The 17,095-nt window shown below is 46.6% G+C and overlaps 1 protein-coding gene across 1 annotated transcript in view; it reads right to left on the bottom strand.

Annotated features, from left to right (window-relative positions):
• The window catches only part of by (focal adhesion protein tensin), a 293,064-nt gene that overhangs the window by 202,909 nt on the left and 73,060 nt on the right, over positions 1 to 17,095 (bottom strand). The window contains 1 exon segment of the mRNA XM_084593429.1: positions 6,567 to 6,608. Within this exon segment, the coding sequence (XP_084449555.1) occupies positions 6,567 to 6,608 (42 nt within the window).

Below are 17,095 nucleotides of genomic sequence, written 5' to 3'. Positions count from 1 at the left end.
AGGCATCCGACGGCGCCACCGCGTCGGGCTACTGCAGCATTCGTGAGCAGTGCGAGTGGGCCGAGCTAGCGACATGTCTTACGGCATTCGCGACAGTGCAAGCCGAAAATGGAGCAGGCTGTTATGCCATAAGTTTAAAACGCTATGCTACTTATAGTCCCTCGCACTACCGTATTCAGGAAATGCAAGCAAGCGGTGCTATGTCGAAAGCAGGCCCTAACGGCATATTTAAAACAGCTGTGTGAGCGGGTACGAGTAACAAGGATATCGAGTAAAAACACTATGCTGATTCAACAACAGCTAAATAAGACGCCATGCGTGCGGTGACTTCGAGTTCCGGACTACAGCTCGTGCAAACCACCGCGTGCTATCAAGCAAGACAGGAGACTGAGGAAATGACTCTGAGGCAACACGCCCTAAGATCGATTCACTCGTAAAATTCTTCGCGTCAGCTGTTTGCAACCGCCAGTAACGAAGACTGGAGAACGAGCTGCGTGCGTGTTTTCTGAACCGCTCGATCGACAGGAGATAACTTGCTGACTGCATCATCTGCATCTTCATCGCCATAAAATCATTCACATAATGTTCACGTCACTACAGGTGTCTGTGGCTGGCTCGCAAGAAGACGAGAGCGTAGTTTTCTTCTAGCAGATCATCCTCTCGAAAAAAGAGGCCAGCCTTCAGGCCACGAAACTCCAGGGAAGGCAGCGCGGGAGACAGCTTCGCCCCATATAAGCGTGGCAGCTACGACCACTACCCACGATTTGGAGCCTCCCTTAACAATGTGGGACAAAATGATTACCACGAAAACCAGGCCACCTCATCACTCGATCACCGTTGTTTCCCCGACATATCTCACATCTAACGCGTGTGGGCAACAAGACCGGTCTAACCGCGTCCTCGAGAACGCCTAAAAAAATCTGCACGCCGGCATGACGGATTAACCAAAAACAAACAGGACTGTGGCAGCGCCTGGCCTAGTTACCGGGGCGATAATTAATCAGCAGAGGAGGCAACCCCGCGCCAAGGGCGCTTACAGCTACTGCGCTGTGGGTCGTCCTGACTGACCTGTTGCCTACTTCCGGTGCGTGCGTAGGTACGCCCCCTCAGAGTTCAGCAGCGGATGACGAAGTGACGATGGCGCGATGCCCACGGGTGCAGCCGGCAAGTAAGGGCAGCGACGAGAGGGTGTAAGCACAGGCCGCTGTGGTATTTCCACCAGGATGGGAGGCAGGCTCAGTACGAGAGAGGTTCAGCCGCGCACGGTTTCGTTGCCGTCAACAGCAGTAGCACTCCTGCTGGCACCAAACTCACATCACTGTTCTTCGCACGATGAACTTGTCTAATCCATGCCGCGAAAAGAAGATAATCAGTCCCGGATTAAGCTGACTCCATTACCTTTTTCCCGACAGATAGGTCAGGATGGCTAAGGACAGGCTGAGTCGAGGGTTCCGGCAAAACTCCGAAGAACTGAGCTTGTCAGCAGCAAACGAAGACAAAAAGAAAGAGCCGATGCACAAATCACGGCAAGAACGAGAGCATACAGGTCACTGCAAGCGGAAGGAGCGCCGGTCTTGGGCGTCAGGAGGCTTTTTTCACGGCGGACCCTGATGCGGAGGTAGTCGAAGGAGAAGGCCTCGCACGCTGCAGGGGTTTGGACGGAAGAAGAGCAAGATGCCGATTGGGTGGCGCCCAAAAGACGAGTAGTTTCGCAGTCCCCGTAACACAGGCAGCAAAGCGGCAGTGCAAAGCGAGCGCGTGCGGCGGCGGCGACGACTGGTGGGACTGGCGCGCGCGCCGCGGACTGGTGGGCCGAGTGCCCACGCCGTGCGCGCGCGCACGCGACTCCGGCGACAACGGGGCGGCCGCGAAGAAAGCGGCGGAGAGCAGCCAAATGAAAGCTTAGCGACCGAGGGCTCGAAGCAATGGCAGCCACAGCGCGGGAGGCGAAAGACGAGAAACAGGAGCAAAAACAAACACCAGAGGTTTTCCTGACGAGTGGGCGGACTCGGGGCGCAGAGCTAGTGTAGGGCCTTCGTCGTCGCGTCAAACACAGGCCCCATTTGGCACCCGCGTGTGGGAGTGCTGTCTTACTTAGCACGGCACTGAGCGACTACCGCACCACTTCACTGTGCGCACGCCAGGATGGCCGCCGTCACGCGAGGTGCGCGGCGAAGTTCCTGCATGCGGATACGCGTACGCACCGCGACCTCCGAGGAAGAGGTGTGAATTGTAAGGCCAATCGTGGCGTTGTAATGCGGAAAACGCGCCTGGCGCTTTAGTGAACAGGAGAACTCGACGTTTTTATTGAAGAGAATGCAATACGAGGCGGTTGAAAGCTGGCGCGAATAGAGCTGGGAATTCAGTGCGAAGTTCCAGCTGTACGAACCGTTAAAAATGCTGCCATGTCAACTGTCGCACGCCTAAATGAGTGTTTCACCCCAGACGAGTGGCAGCGGTAGGACTTGCGCAAGCAGAAGGATCGACCTTCTGTGTCCTCCGACGGATTTCAGCAGTTCGTGGTGAGAACTTTGCAGCGCGAAGTGATGCTACATATGAAGGTGATCTATTTCACGAAGGCGTCATGTTCCTTCCGGATGCCCCGACCACAACCTTCCTGGTAGTTTTGTCAAGCGGTGTCTGCATGCACTCAGCTACAATACTCGAGACAACACTGTGAATGCCACGTGACGGCGCATCACCTACCGATTCTTCATTCTTTCTTCACTACTGACCTGACGATGCGTAACCTTCGCTTGAGGGCTGATGACCGAGCTATTGTGACCCAAATGCTCGAGTTTCGAGATCTCCAGGTTACGAAGCTTGAGTATACCTGAACAGCCAAAAAGAATGTCTCCCTTTTCTTTTTAATCCAAGTGATCTTATGCTAACTTACTCAAGGAGCGCTGAATTCTGCCGCTAAACCGACTGGCAACAGTGAGCCTTCACAATGTCTGAATTTAATCACTAGACCGCGCCACTTTTTGGACTGCTTCTTCGACTGCCCATCATACAAGAAAATGAATAACTCGTGAGTAGATTCGTCCAAATATGTGTAAAGGATAAAATGGTGCACGGTGCTACAAAGCTGCAGCGCAAAAGCGATATCACGTGTGGGTTTTGAATTTCGGATGCAGGCTTTCTAGAAAAAAAGGACCTTGCATGGGAGACGTAGAAAAATAGGGTCTGTTGTTTCTTAAAACCTTCTACTATTCAGAGAAACGTACTTGACGCTAATGTGATCATAATTTTTTGTACAATTAATCTTAGCTAAATATCCAGTACATATTTTGAGGAGTCCCACAGGGTGAGTAAGAATATGCCGCTGATTTCACCCCGCTGCTATGTACCGCTCCATTAAGTCCTTCGTTTAAGTTACATGAAACACTTTGCGTATGTATTTTTTTTTTTTCAGCTTGAAACAAATGCATAACAAGATCGCCGAAAACATCTAACAGCGATTAAGCTGCAAAACGCAATACGCAGCTGTGATTGCCCAATGACACCAGTGAGCGTGACTTAAAAGATCATACACAAAAAGGAACAATATGTGGTGTAGCAACAGCCAGCTCCAATTCCTCCCACTTTTTACGGCTCGAAGTAAGGTGCTATACCGAAATGCGCGCCTCCGCGGCCTGTCGTAGCGCCACTCACCGAGAGCCGTAGGGAAGAACTGCAAATATGGCGCAGTAAAACTCCGATGCCTTTCTGAGGCGCCCATAACGGCCAGACACAACTGCTAACAACCACAAAAAAAAAAAAAAAAAAAAAAGGAGAGAAACACTGACAGACGACGCCGTATCCAGACCTCCATTTCACCTGACCTTGACAGAAAACGGAGACCAAAAATAAGGGGTAAGAAAAGAAAGAAAGGCGGATTGGTTGCAGGGAGCGTCAGCTGGGAGAGAGAGAAGCGCCGGCCTTGAGCAGCCTTCTGTTACGGGGGCAGGCGAGTGAAACAACAAAGGCAGAGCTTAACCCGCATTTTTGCGCATTCAGAACTGAGAGAAGTCAGCTCGACGCGCATGAGGCACTCATATATTAGAGCGGCTAGACGCACGGGAAAGGGTCACCCGAGCGGAAATAAAAGATCATAGGTTCCAGCGGCAGAAAACATCCGAGTTCGGGTTTAGGCAGGCCACGCGGGACTAAGGCGAGAGCACAGAGAGAGGGTAATGGTGCAATACTAAACTAGACGTAGATTCTTAAACCGGTGGCGCCATCTAACGAGACTAAACTAAGGAGGGCGTGGCCTCTATGCGCGCTGCCTGGCGACCTGGCAGGCGTCCAAGTGTGTCTTTCGAAAACGACTACCGCTATACTACCGCTGCAAACGTGACGCGTACCTCAATGGCTTCTCTTTCCCGATTTTCTCGTCTTTTATGCCAGCATTTCTGCCGGGAAACTGGCATACTAAAATGTGGACGACTGTGCGATGAAAGTTTTATGCAGAAGGCAACTCTAGAGCGTAACCATGTGTGCTTTGTATGCGCATAATGCGCTGCCAGCTGCAGTTTGCTCAATAAAATGGAAATCTTAACGGATTCCTCCAGCCCGTCGCTGATCGCTGGTGGTTTCTTGGAACCGCGCACTTTGCCGCTCCGTCGCGCATGTCTTTTTGTACTCCTCGCTAAAGTTTCGCACGCGCAACACCGGATCTCATCTGTATTATGACGACGACGAAGGGCGTGTTGACCTCAGGTTCAGGAAGCATGGAAATGTTAAGTCAAGAAAATAATAATGAAAAAGCTCCCACAAAATAAAACCGCTCGCCGCTCGAGCGACTGTCCAGACTGTATGTAGTAACCTTTCTTAAATTCATGTCAATTCTGCGTGCTCCTGTGGAAGCAAAGGAAACAACGAACGTTACAGAAATGCTTTTTTTTTTTTCTACTGCGCAACTGCTCATAATGCATTGCAGAAAGAACACTTTGTAGCCACGTACCTATACACACTTAACTGTACCTAATATAATCGCGAGTACATGTGACCTTTTCTTGTTATTATTTTGAACTGATGGACCGAAGAGTAATTCTGAAAGACGTACGCTGCGTACTGCACTGGATCGTCTGGACACTCACCCCTTAACGTAAGAGAAGATCTTGGGAACATGGGCACAAAAGTAATCTGCGCTCAAAGCCTGCAAGGCACTTCTTCGCTTTTTAAGAGACTAGCCTGATTGACAGACTGTGACTTTTCACCTCCTCTCCTCTCCTACCCTCCCCCTTTAATCCCTCCATTCCCCTTCCCCAGTGCAGGGTAGCTAACCGCAATTATTTCTGGTTCACATCCCCGACTTCCTCCTTCCTTTTCTCCTCCTCCTCCTCCTCCTCCTCAGCCTTCAATTACCCCCGCTAAAACAAGTTTACGAAAACGAGATTGTTCCATTAACTGATACTTGCAGTCTCCTTTCCTTCTTTCTTATAGCCTGCGCGAAGGCTGCTAGTGACAATTAAATTTACAAAAGCGGTACGCCACGCAAGCAAAGTTAACAGAAAGCACAGCGAGGAAGCTGCATCACTCGTAATTTATGAGCGCTGTTGCTCATCTTTCGTTGTTCGTGAGTGCACATTGGACGATAAGAGGTTCACGCTAAGCAGCCTCCTCTGCTGGGAACAAAAACAGCTGCGAAACGGCGTCAGGTGAAATTACGTCACACTAAACCCAGCCATCGAACAAAAGAGGCACGGGACAATTAGAACGTGTGACGTCAATGCCATGGATCGAGGCTGGCGTGCAGGTAAAAGAAACGAACTTAACGCGAGGGGACTGACTGTAGTCGCTTGCGAAGATGGAACACACGTCAATTATAAGCGGTGCGGAACCGCACAAGACGTTTCCTAGTCTTCTAGCAATTTTGTAAAAGGAACAGGCTGTACGCGAATACACGCAGTTGTCACTTCCCTATTGCGCGTTTGCGGCTAAAAAGAAACGGGCTGCAATTGCTAGCTAATCAAACTATAGCTATTCTAACGAAGGATAGACTTTTGCCAATAGGATCGAAAAGATTGTTTCCGGATCCTATTGCACAGTATGGAACTACCGGTGCAATTTGCGAGCAACGACTGTAATGCTGCTCTAATGCGAAAGACACTGAGTAAACAAGTGACAAAGAGTTTTTGCTTTGTTCTATTTTCCTATCCGCAATGCAAAATTTTCTTTCCCGGCCATCTTTTATTTTATATTGATTTAAGCACGTCGTGATTTTGGCGGTGCGGGCTGGGCAACAATATATTTACTTCCTTTTTAATTGCCCACACTAGCTTCAGTGACATAAAGAGACACAGTAGACGTGAAAGTCACCTATCCCTTGCTCGTGGCTCATATGCATTTAGACGCGCAAGTTCTGTAGAGCGGGCAGTGCGTCGCCTTTCTCGTTCGCCAGAGCCATTCTCGTTTCACTGTAGTAACCGCACAGAGCATTTTCTTATTAAATGACTACAACACTAATTCCCTAGCATCCTTGCCCTTTAACCCATTTGATTAACTGCGGTGGCACACAATGGCTGTCGTGAAAAGCACGCCCCAAATGCTCGCACCCACGGGAGATCTTCAAGAGCACTTACCCGTCCTCCACCATCGGAGTCGTCCGTCGTGTCTCCCTGCACCTGCGAACAATAAGCAGTAGCGGAGTGAGTGCAGTGTATGAACAACGCGACAGGCGCCTGTAACGGGACAAACGGTTGTAGTGCACGTGTAGCGTAAACAAGCCCGGACAGTGGTAAGTTCCGCGGCTGTGGGTTACTACAGCTACACTGCAGTATGCAATAATAAACGATCTAAGCTAGTTGTAACGATAGCACTTGAGTATCCTTTGCCATCATTTACCACCACAGCCTTTGAACTGGCAGCGATGCAGATGGAGATAAAGAACAAATGAGTTTTGGAAACAATATAACAACAACGAAACTGTCTACAGTGTTATCATTAAATCCCAAGTGCCTTTCTGACATTCTGGTTATCGTCGCGATCACCATGCATCATTTATCCGCTGAAAACAAATGATGACCACGTATTCTAGTAAGCTCTTGATTCAATCAGCCTATCTGATTCACTACCGCCCTCGACTGCATTCTGCCTCTACTAGAGTTCCCTATAACAAGCAAGCCCGGCAACCTTTTTCCCATATTCACTACCTTCTATTAATTTCACCGAAATCAATACCTAGTCTGTCTCGATCAAGCTAGCACCTCATGTTTCTTATTGCTCCATGAGGCAAAGAGAAGCTCAAGCAAATTTCAAGCGTCAAGCTCCATGACAAAAATAAAAATCATATTTTCAATAACTGAAGTGCAATATTCGAACATATACTACTGTGAAAGTCTTCCGTTATTTAGTGAAAGAAGCCATCGTTTCGGTGTAACGTCAAAGTGCGTAAAAATAGAACGACTTCAATTTGATGTTCTCATGTATACATGTACGGCCCACTTACAAATTTACGTTTAACGGACTTAGTGGGAAACTGGGAGGTTCCAACATCAAGAACCAATACCACTAAGAGCACCGCTGTGCTCGGCCATGTCATGTTGATGACGTCACACACGCTGATGAAACAGCGCTGGCCATAAAACCTGCCCACTCGGTATAATGTCACATGACGACATCATTGCCTCGGTCGATCGCTCAAATTTGTGGTTAACCAAGTCGATTTCATCTTTTTTTTTTTTTTTTTTGCTGTTGTTTTGAGGTTTCTAATGCTACCTCATGAATAAAACTCAGAGATGAAGAGCCCTAGCAATGTGGGATGAATAATAGATGCAGCGATTTGTGTGCTACCATATGGTGCTACGCATCCATCGCTTTTACCGTTTGGTGTGTAGCCTGTTACTTCATAAGGTACACTGTGTACTCTACGAATATGGAAGGTAGGCAGGTGAAGGGGGTGGGTACAGCGTGCAAATATACTTTCGAGAATCGCTATCGTGTACATTCTGCAGATGCGTGCAGGTCACAATCCGAGAGCTACGCTTGAATGTCTCCGCAACACGTGTTACATAACAGCTGTGTGAGCGGTACACAAGTCGCCATATAAAACAACGTCTCGAATAAAGTCGAAATTAACCCGTATTTATCGTTTCACATACGGACAGTAATAACACATTTGTAACCGCCCCTTCTTTATTTTAAGGGGCGGATTGGTACCCTACCTCTTGGGCGAGGAGAATTACTAAGTGAGGATCAAGGATTAACACTGTTCTTACGCTCCTTGCTCGTGATGTCACTTAGTGCGAATTAGCTGGTAAGCTTCTCTCTTAACGCTGTAAGAATTGTGCTCCCCGAGTTAGAAAACGATCGCTTCTGCTGTTTCGCTCGTTGGGGACCCCTGTGAGGTTAATGCGACAAGAACGCGGAGGTTGAAGGTTGAAGGTTGAAGGTTTATTTCCGCAACTGGTGTTGCGAGGACAGCCAGGGAAAAAGCTGTATTGACAGCTTGACAGGTCCTGGCTTCCTCTTACAGAGCAGCATTAACGGCGGCGGAGTACAATACATCAAACAAGATGTGAGAGAAAAAAAAAAAGAAAAAACCTCGTCGGTACAAAGAAAGAGACGTACTTTTAGTACGCAGTGCATTGTACTTGTACAGTACAAAACTACATGAACACTTGGGGCAGTTCTTTTAAAGAAATATTGGTTAAATCTATATTTTCGGAGCAGTACAACTGGTTCAGAAGGGTCGGTAAGGTATGCTGCAACATTTGTTTGCCATAGTTTGTGCGGCATTTCTTAACATGCCAAGGTTCTGCTGCGCGGGTATCATACACAGTTCTGCTTTGCTCTAACCCAGCAAGTGTAAGTAAGAAGTCATCCTTTTTCATTATGGCGAGTTTATAGCACAGCCTATAGTGATACATGGACTTCATTTGTATGACGTTGTGTTGATGGAAAAGGCTTCCAGTGTGGAAGAAATACGGCACTTTACATGCAATGCGTATAATGCGTTTTTGTAAGACAGTGAGTTTGTTAATATTTTCAGCTGTTGTTGTTGCCCGCACCATACATCCGTAGTTGGCTATGGAAGAGAACAAAGAGTAGTAAAGTAACATGTTAACTGATGTAGGAAAATTAAAGCAATTTCGGCGCATGATACCAACTGTTCTGGAAAGTTTCTGAATTACGTAATTAATATGATCATTCACGGCATATCTGCTGCAAAGTAAACGCCGAGAGGTTTCACAGACTGCACAAATTCTATTCTGGTATTGTTTAATTCAATTAGAGGAGGTTCAAAATGTTTATGACGTGGGTGAAACATGACTGCTGCAGTTTTGCTAACGTTAATACTTAAGTGATTATCAGCCGCCCAAGCATTTATTTCTTTTAAGGTTTTATTAGCTCGATTTGCAAGATCAGCTGTTGAAGTACCCGAAAAAAACAGGCTAGTGTCATCTGCGTAAATTATGTACTTAGCAGTGCTGTCGATGTTGACAATATCATTAACATAAAGAACAAAAAGAACTTACTGCACTTACTGTCCCTCCAAGCGGAACCACTTCTCAGAACCCCTGTCAATCACCTTCCTACCGTTCTTCTTGCTTCTAGCTCGCGTAACAGAGTTCTAACTTATTATTTCTAATCTATTAGCTAATTAATTACGTTTTAGTAATTTTGTAATGCATGATTGCTTCTTTAAAAGATAACATTTCAGGCAATTCAATTTTTTTTTTTCCTGTAACTTATTACCTGTAATCAATTACTTCTTTGCAGAAAAGGCTACGGCGAAGCGGCTGTGACGATGTAGTTCCGTCAAATTGTTCGGTCGCACGACGGTGCGCACCGCGTCAGAAGCACAAACAGCTTTTGGCCGAAGAATTGAACCGGCTTTGCTACGTTTGGTTCTACGCCAGAAACAGCGTCTGGTGTCCTCAAAAATACATCTAAAGAGGATTATTTCAGCTTTTCAGTAGCCATAACGGCAGCGCCTTTTCACAGCGTCAGCAACTAAACGCGGTGCTTCATAGACAGGTTTTAAATGACGCCGAAGAAAGCCCCTGTACAACTATGAGCGGGTGTGCAAGGTCTTCGCATGGTATAACGCCTATCTAACATCTAGCGCAGGGGTGTGTATTAAACACAAGGCCAGCGAAGCTTCCCAATGCGACCCATCGGCCCCAAAAATTTCAGCCTTTATTTCGTTTTAGCACCAAGTTTGACGAGTCAGGTTTACCACCATAACTGTTTTTAACTAAAATAAAAGGCCTCGTTCAAGGACGGTGCGCATACTTTGCGGAAATGAAAACGAAAAAAAAAAAAAAAAAAGAAAGAGGCACTGACCCCCCTTAATCTCCGTGAACTTCGGACGAGCGTCAGCTGCTTTCAAGTGTCGAGGCGCCGGAAAACCCGCCCTCGCCCTCATTTCCAGCTCTAGATCTTTTCACATGAGGGTAAGTGACGGTGGTATTAACCGTTGTTCCCTTCCAGTAGCTCCCTCCGAGCTATTTTAAAGTGGTCTGGAATTAAGACAATGTAGAGGATGCGTCGCTTTTCTTTTTCACGAAAAGTGAGAGAGCGTGGCCTGCGATGCGAACGATATTTTTGGGTTGGTTTTATTGTTTTACTGTCATTTGCCTTTTTAGTTTATTTGCATATTCTTCCTGATTTTTCTCCGGCACCCGCGAGGAACGAAATTTTTGCAATGCGGCCGCCCGCATAGCAATATGAGCTTGAGAGCACTGCTCTAGCGCTTGCACTGAAAGCTTCATCAGTGTACCGGCTGACGTCCTCACGAGGGAAAGTTGCAAAACCAACGACGACCATTTTCAAGAATAATCCCTGCTGAAAATCAACATATAAAAAATTCATCTGAGTTTGAGAGTTCGTCTTATGCCAATAATGCACGTAGAAGAGTGACGCCATAGTAATCGATTACTGTTTCTGTAATTATTCAGTTACTTTTCTTTTATTTCTCGGCATGTACCTTACCATGTTATCACTTACGTTTCAGATGGAGCGATTTTAATTTTCATTGGTCTCTTTTCTGTAAAGTGTGCAAAACTATCGCTTACCGATCGAACCGCTTCCAGTAAGGTAGTGGGGAACCTGACACGAACTCGATCATCAGCAATACGCTTGGCACGTTCCTCCTGATGACCTGACTTTTGCCAAGGGACATGAGCACGGGCGTTCAAGGCACACACCTTGGATGTACGTACGTTTGCGTCAATTAGTGCCCGATCGGAGCTTCGTCGTTCGTCAGTGCTGGTGCAGACGATCTGGAGTCCGGAGGACCTAGTTTGGTTTGTTCCCAGTGCTTGCTGACCATTGCCGGCGGCTATATATGCGTAATGAGTTGTCGGTTTGTGGCCTGTATCGTCTATAGATGGGGCTTCCGCGCATTCCCCACTCACAACCGTGTTGTGTGGCGTGATTTAGTCCTTCGGCTAGCTGCGTACCCCACGAGCGCCTGTGGCTCCACCGTCACGTGTATGCGGTAGTCGGTAGAGAAAGTCTGCTTTGAGCGTGTGTTCCGCTGGACCGTGTTCAGGTGCCGTTGCAGGATTACGGCGGAAGCACTGAGACCTGCATATCAGTGTAGTATTTTAGTGGAGGACACACTGTGGAATGAACACTTAATAGACCATTAATTACCTTGATTCCTTTGAAGGAAATCTCGCACATGCTGTGCAAGCTGAGCCTTCGACTTGCTTTTTTTCCGTACCCATGTTGCACACGTAAAGCACACTTACACCTGCTTTATCCCTACAACATAAAAGGCGATTCTAGGACCGCACTAAGGCCACTTCAACACTACTTCAAGGTAGCAAATGATGTTTGGGTCGCTGTACTTCTCTGATAAATAAGCCCCCCCCCCCCCCCCTCTCTTTCTCTCTCTCTCTCTCCATGATAAAACAGCATCCAGTTTAGGTGGAGTGAGATTGTGTTTTGACAAAAAAAAAAGAATTTTGCGAAAGATAAAGAATTTCTTTGTCTTTCAGAAAACATATTAAACGAGTATTCGCAATTTCAAAAATATATTTCTTTAATTCTTTTTCTTAGGGTGATCAGAATAGTGCATGCACCTCGATGTGACCTCTGTGTTTCGGAAGTTTCTGATCTGAAACGTGGTTTTGTTTTCAGTTTGAATTTCTTGCCCGTAGTACATTTTTCAGCAACTAGGGCTATTTTAAGGCAGTCAGACCCACATACCACGACCTTGCAGATCCCGCACTGCTTTCAAAACGACTCAGAGGCACTAAACTACTAATTTGAGCGAGGTGCACTGACAATTTGACAGTCTCAACACGCCTGAGACAGCTGCCTATTATGCAAACTCGTGCTTTAACGGTGGAAATGTAGCAGAAATAAGAGCGTTGTAGCAACTGGGTGGCAACCCTGGACCTCAGCGCTTTTCGACTATAACATCCCGAAAAATTGATTTCAAGCTGTCAACTGAAGCGAAACAGAAAAGACAGGAACAAAAAGAAAGGTTTTAGTAATCCTGGCACTCGAGAAGACTACAGGCGAGGTAATCTTTGAAGACTGAAACAATGTTCAAGGGCATCATTGGCGTTTTTCGCAAAACAACATTTTGGAGGTTTGTGTACCTTTTTTCACGGGAGCTATCATGCGTAGTCAAACAAACGTTCCCACATATGTTAATAGCATTTACATAATCGGAACTAGAATAGATAGCCTAGGTGCACTCGCGTATTTCTGATCGAAAAAACATTCACATGTGGCAATTTTATTGCATCGGCAAAGATATAAAAATGCAACAAACCCAGATTTTTTGTTTTTGTTTTAGAAGCGCAGAAGTTCTACTTGTACAAAGCGTTGGTTAGCCCTTTCGTACAAAAGTTCAACACTTCCCGAGTAGTAGATTTTAAGAAAAAGGTACAGTGGTGAAAAATAAAACAAAAAATATGTAATATTAACAAAACTTGGAACAATTTTTGTTCTAATTCCATTTCATTTAATATCCCTCCAAGCTTTATAATCATACATTTTATTACAACTGGTGTAAAAATTTTTAAACACATTTTCAAAGTCTCACCTCACCTCAATACGACCTAATAATACGGCGTGTAGAAATGTGGGGATATGAATTTTTCAACTGTCCCGACGAAGAAATTACGCGATTGTCCATTGAATAAGGTGATACGATTAGCTACAAATAGGGGTGAGTAGCGACTTCCCGAGCACTAGACCACCCTCTTCTTGCGAAATAATCGGTGGCAGAGCTGCTTTACTCATGAAAGAAAGCGCTTTTGCGTCGTCCCTCGAGACACCTCACTTCAATATAGGAAGCCTTCTTCACTGATGTTTGCGACTTGAAAGAGAGGTGTGTGCCTCATATCATTCCTCTGTACAGAGTTATGCAGGATGAAATATCAGCTCAAATAAAGAAAGAGAACGGAAACACATAAAATGGGCAATGTCGAAGTTATCTGTCGCCCTTCCCATGTGATAGCTGTGGTAACATTATAGACCACCGGCGGGTCACCGGATTAGCTCTAAAAAGCTAAATGCGTGGCCGAAAAAGAACAACAACAACAACAACAAAAAAAAAAAGAAAACAAGGTCGCTGAAGTTGTGGCAGGGTCACCCTGAAGTGCATCTCAGCGCTGCTTGCAAGCACCAAATTACAAGCGAATTTTCGTTGCCTCGATCAAGTTCACTGATGCTGCTTCTCCGCTACCAAGCCTAAAACCCTGCAGGCACATCAGGCAGTGACACCATACGGCCGGACAGGAGGATACAGCTTGACGCTCCAGTTCCATGTGGTCTGCTGACTCCTCCGCCACCCCACAGGGGCACATAAATTTTCCCGTGCCCTCCGAGAGACAGAGCCCGGCATTGGCATACAGTCATACTCAGGACTGCATGCTATTTTCCAAAGAGCTCGTAACAGCTGGTATAGGTTGAAAGCCCACAGTGCCTGCCAGACACATTCCTTTGCTGCGGGAAACCTTGATCCTCAACCTGCGCTCACGTTGAGCCAGGTAGCCCGCCGTAACACTGAAAACACACCAAGGCACTTCGCTGTTTCCTGTAAACTCAATTTTGTTTGCCTAAGCTCCGAGCCCACACCCTAGACCATAATCACACTCTTAGCCTGGTTGTAACGTAGCCTACATCGCACCATCCTGTGCCACACATGTCCTGCAGATGCTGCAACTTATCCGGGCAGTTTTTCCCCTTTTTATCCACAGCAGCTGATGTTTGTTTTTCGCTAAATAGAGATCCCGGTAAAGCTATGCGAACATTTTTCGTTTGGCGGTCTACGCAAAAGAGCGCACTGATCGCAACCGCAAAAGCGCTTTACACCAAGCAACGTGCATGCCTTTCCCGGGCAATTTTACCCAGTAATTAGCGCTGCGAAATCTATGAAGGCGTACTCAGCAAATCCATACCTAGCATCTTGCGCGCTGTACAGATACGCGACTCAGTCGTTGCAAATAGCCGCTGATATCGAGGATGGAACCACAAACATGCGCGTATCGTAAATCGTAATAGGACATTACGTAACAGGCGTTCACATTTGCTTAAGGCTAGAGCGACAGTATTCGCTTGTTGATACATTCACCCGCCGACTATTAAGCTTCTCAATTCTGAACGCTGCCGACTCTCTGCCGCAACGATGTATCACGAGGTATCACGAGGCATATCAGTGGAAATAAGTGGCTAGCTGCCTGCTAAAAGCCTCAAGCACATCATTACTCACCACGGCGAACGGTTCACTTATTTCCCATCCGCTATCTCCATTCATGCCCTGCCTTCTTTAATGACGCGTACACGCGACGTGACGCGATCAATTTCCAGCTCCTTAAGAGTGAAGCTGAGGGGAAATCCAGGCTAGGTCATTTATTCGACGTTGTCGCGGAAAGTATTAAAGAGTTTAGGCATAAAAACAAAGCCTGTGCTCCATGCAGTCCATTCATTTCCTCTGAAAAACGGCGCAATATTTCATGCTCGGAAAGCGAGCACGTAGCCGTCTTCGGCCGCAGAACTGAGCGGCCGATGGAAGCAGCGGCCTGAAGAGGGTTTGGAATGCAAACAAGACTGAGGAAGCTAATCCCGGGGTAAACACGCTGTTGTCCTTCTTATATGTGCGCTCGCACGCGGAGAGGCTCAGTCTCCCTCGCCTTGCACAAAGCATCGACCGTGGCCAAAAGAAACGTACGGGGAAACTGGAAGGCCGACAGAGAAAACAACCAAGACCGAAGGGTTAAGTCGGTAGCGCGCAGCAGGAAACACGCGGGTCAAACGTTTTCCCAGTCGGCGATTCGCCGAAGGTCGTTGTGCCTGAGCGCGTTACGCCCGAGTACGATTCGGGCGTCTTCGACGCCCCGCTTGCGGAACCCGATCTCTGTGTTTGTTCGTGGCCGTGACGCATCCGCGACAGGCGAAGGCAAGCTCGACCTGCCAATCAGAGAACGGAGCACGTCTTCTGGCAGCGCAGCTGTTGGTGAAAAATAAGCAATCGCGGAGAGAACCCGAGATGGGTTGCATTCCGATCCATGGCCATGGCATACAGCGCTAGGGAAAAAGTGCCCGTACACCTTTGAGCTGGTTGCCGCGAAACCGCAACGCAGCGCTTCAAATCCAGAAATGCATATTTGAGACTCCGTAAAAGCGATTGTCTTAAAGGGCAGGTGCATCGGTTTTAGATTTCGATGAGTTTCGAGCGGTTGAATGATTATAGCTTGCACTTTAAGCATGCGAAATATCTTGGCGATAGCATTTGAAACAATGGCGCAATTAGCGATTAACACCGCGACGGCTATCAGGCTTCACTGCACTGCACAGCGACGCATGATGACGTCATTGACGGTACCGGTACGTTTTCTGCATAGACACACTTAGTTTGAAGGAATAAAAAGAAGGCTGCCGAAAACAAAGCCCTAGAAATGTCGATTAGCACCGTCAGAAAATGCGCAGCAGGACGTGGGCGAAGGCAAAGCACATCAGAAATGGTACCGTCCGTGACGTCCTCACCGAACTTCTCCGCAGAACTTTTTTGCTATGAGGAGAAGCTCGAGTTTTAATCATCGATTACGGCATCAGTTTAAATATTAGAGCAAAAACACCTTACATGCATTACCTACGGCCTATGTAGGTTTGAATCCTTGAATATCGCGAAATTCTCGAAAAGTGATGCAGCTGCTCTTTAAGTAAAACACCATCACCTGAACGCTGAAAACTAAGAAGAAAAGCGGCGCACTCTGTGTTTCCATGAACGAATTAAGAACGAGTATATCTGCGAAGTGCAAAGCTCGTAACTCCGCAGCATGAGACGTAGCACACGCAAAAGACGAAATGTAAATCCCGCAATTAAAGAATAATAAAAAAAAAAGTTCAGCTGCTTCTCTCATTGCCTTTTCTTTTTTTCTTTTTTTTCTTTTTATCACGAAGCTACACATCAGAGGCGCTACATGAAAGCACAGTCATATTCATATTCTGTTGCCTTTGTAGCCTTATCTTGATTGTTCTTTCTCAGCTTTAAACTGAAAATGGCTGGGAGCAGTGAACATTCTGTTCTTTGACAGCATAACAACTTTCGCGGCACTCTACCTGTCATATTTACCGACAATCAAGTTAAGGCTTCGTGAAATAACTGTTACACCGGGTGCTTCAACAAATAGTACAGATTTGTCTTTTCAAAACCGCGCAAAAGATCATAGCGCAGCCCGTGTCGGTCAATTGCACGGTAGAGCGGATATTATTTACTCAACAGAGTGCAACAGGAAGAGGAATAATTAACTAAATTTATCGAATCAATATTCTATAGGCTTAGGACACATCAATAAATTACAAAGTTAAAGGCTTTTGAAATTTCAGTTTCGGCATAGTGGACCGCGCTATCGTACGTTAGACACACACACACACACACACACACACACACACACACACACACACACACACACACACACACACACACACACACACACACACACACACACACACACACACACACACACACACACACACACACACACACACACACACACACACACACACACACACACACACACACACACACACACACACACACACACACACACAAATTAAATTAAATGAAATTTACGTTTTTTTATGATGTAGGATACGGCCTCATTCCCATAACCATAACACGCGCAGGGATTCCATTGTAGCA

Source organism: Amblyomma maculatum, chromosome 2 (assembly GCF_055883805.1).
Source record: "Amblyomma maculatum isolate TAMU_Amacu chromosome 2, ASM5588380v1, whole genome shotgun sequence".
NCBI classification, from domain to species: Eukaryota; Metazoa; Arthropoda; class Arachnida; order Ixodida; family Ixodidae; genus Amblyomma; species Amblyomma maculatum.
The sequence above is the reverse complement of the archived record's forward strand: the minus strand, read 5'-3'. Positions and strand labels throughout refer to the sequence as shown.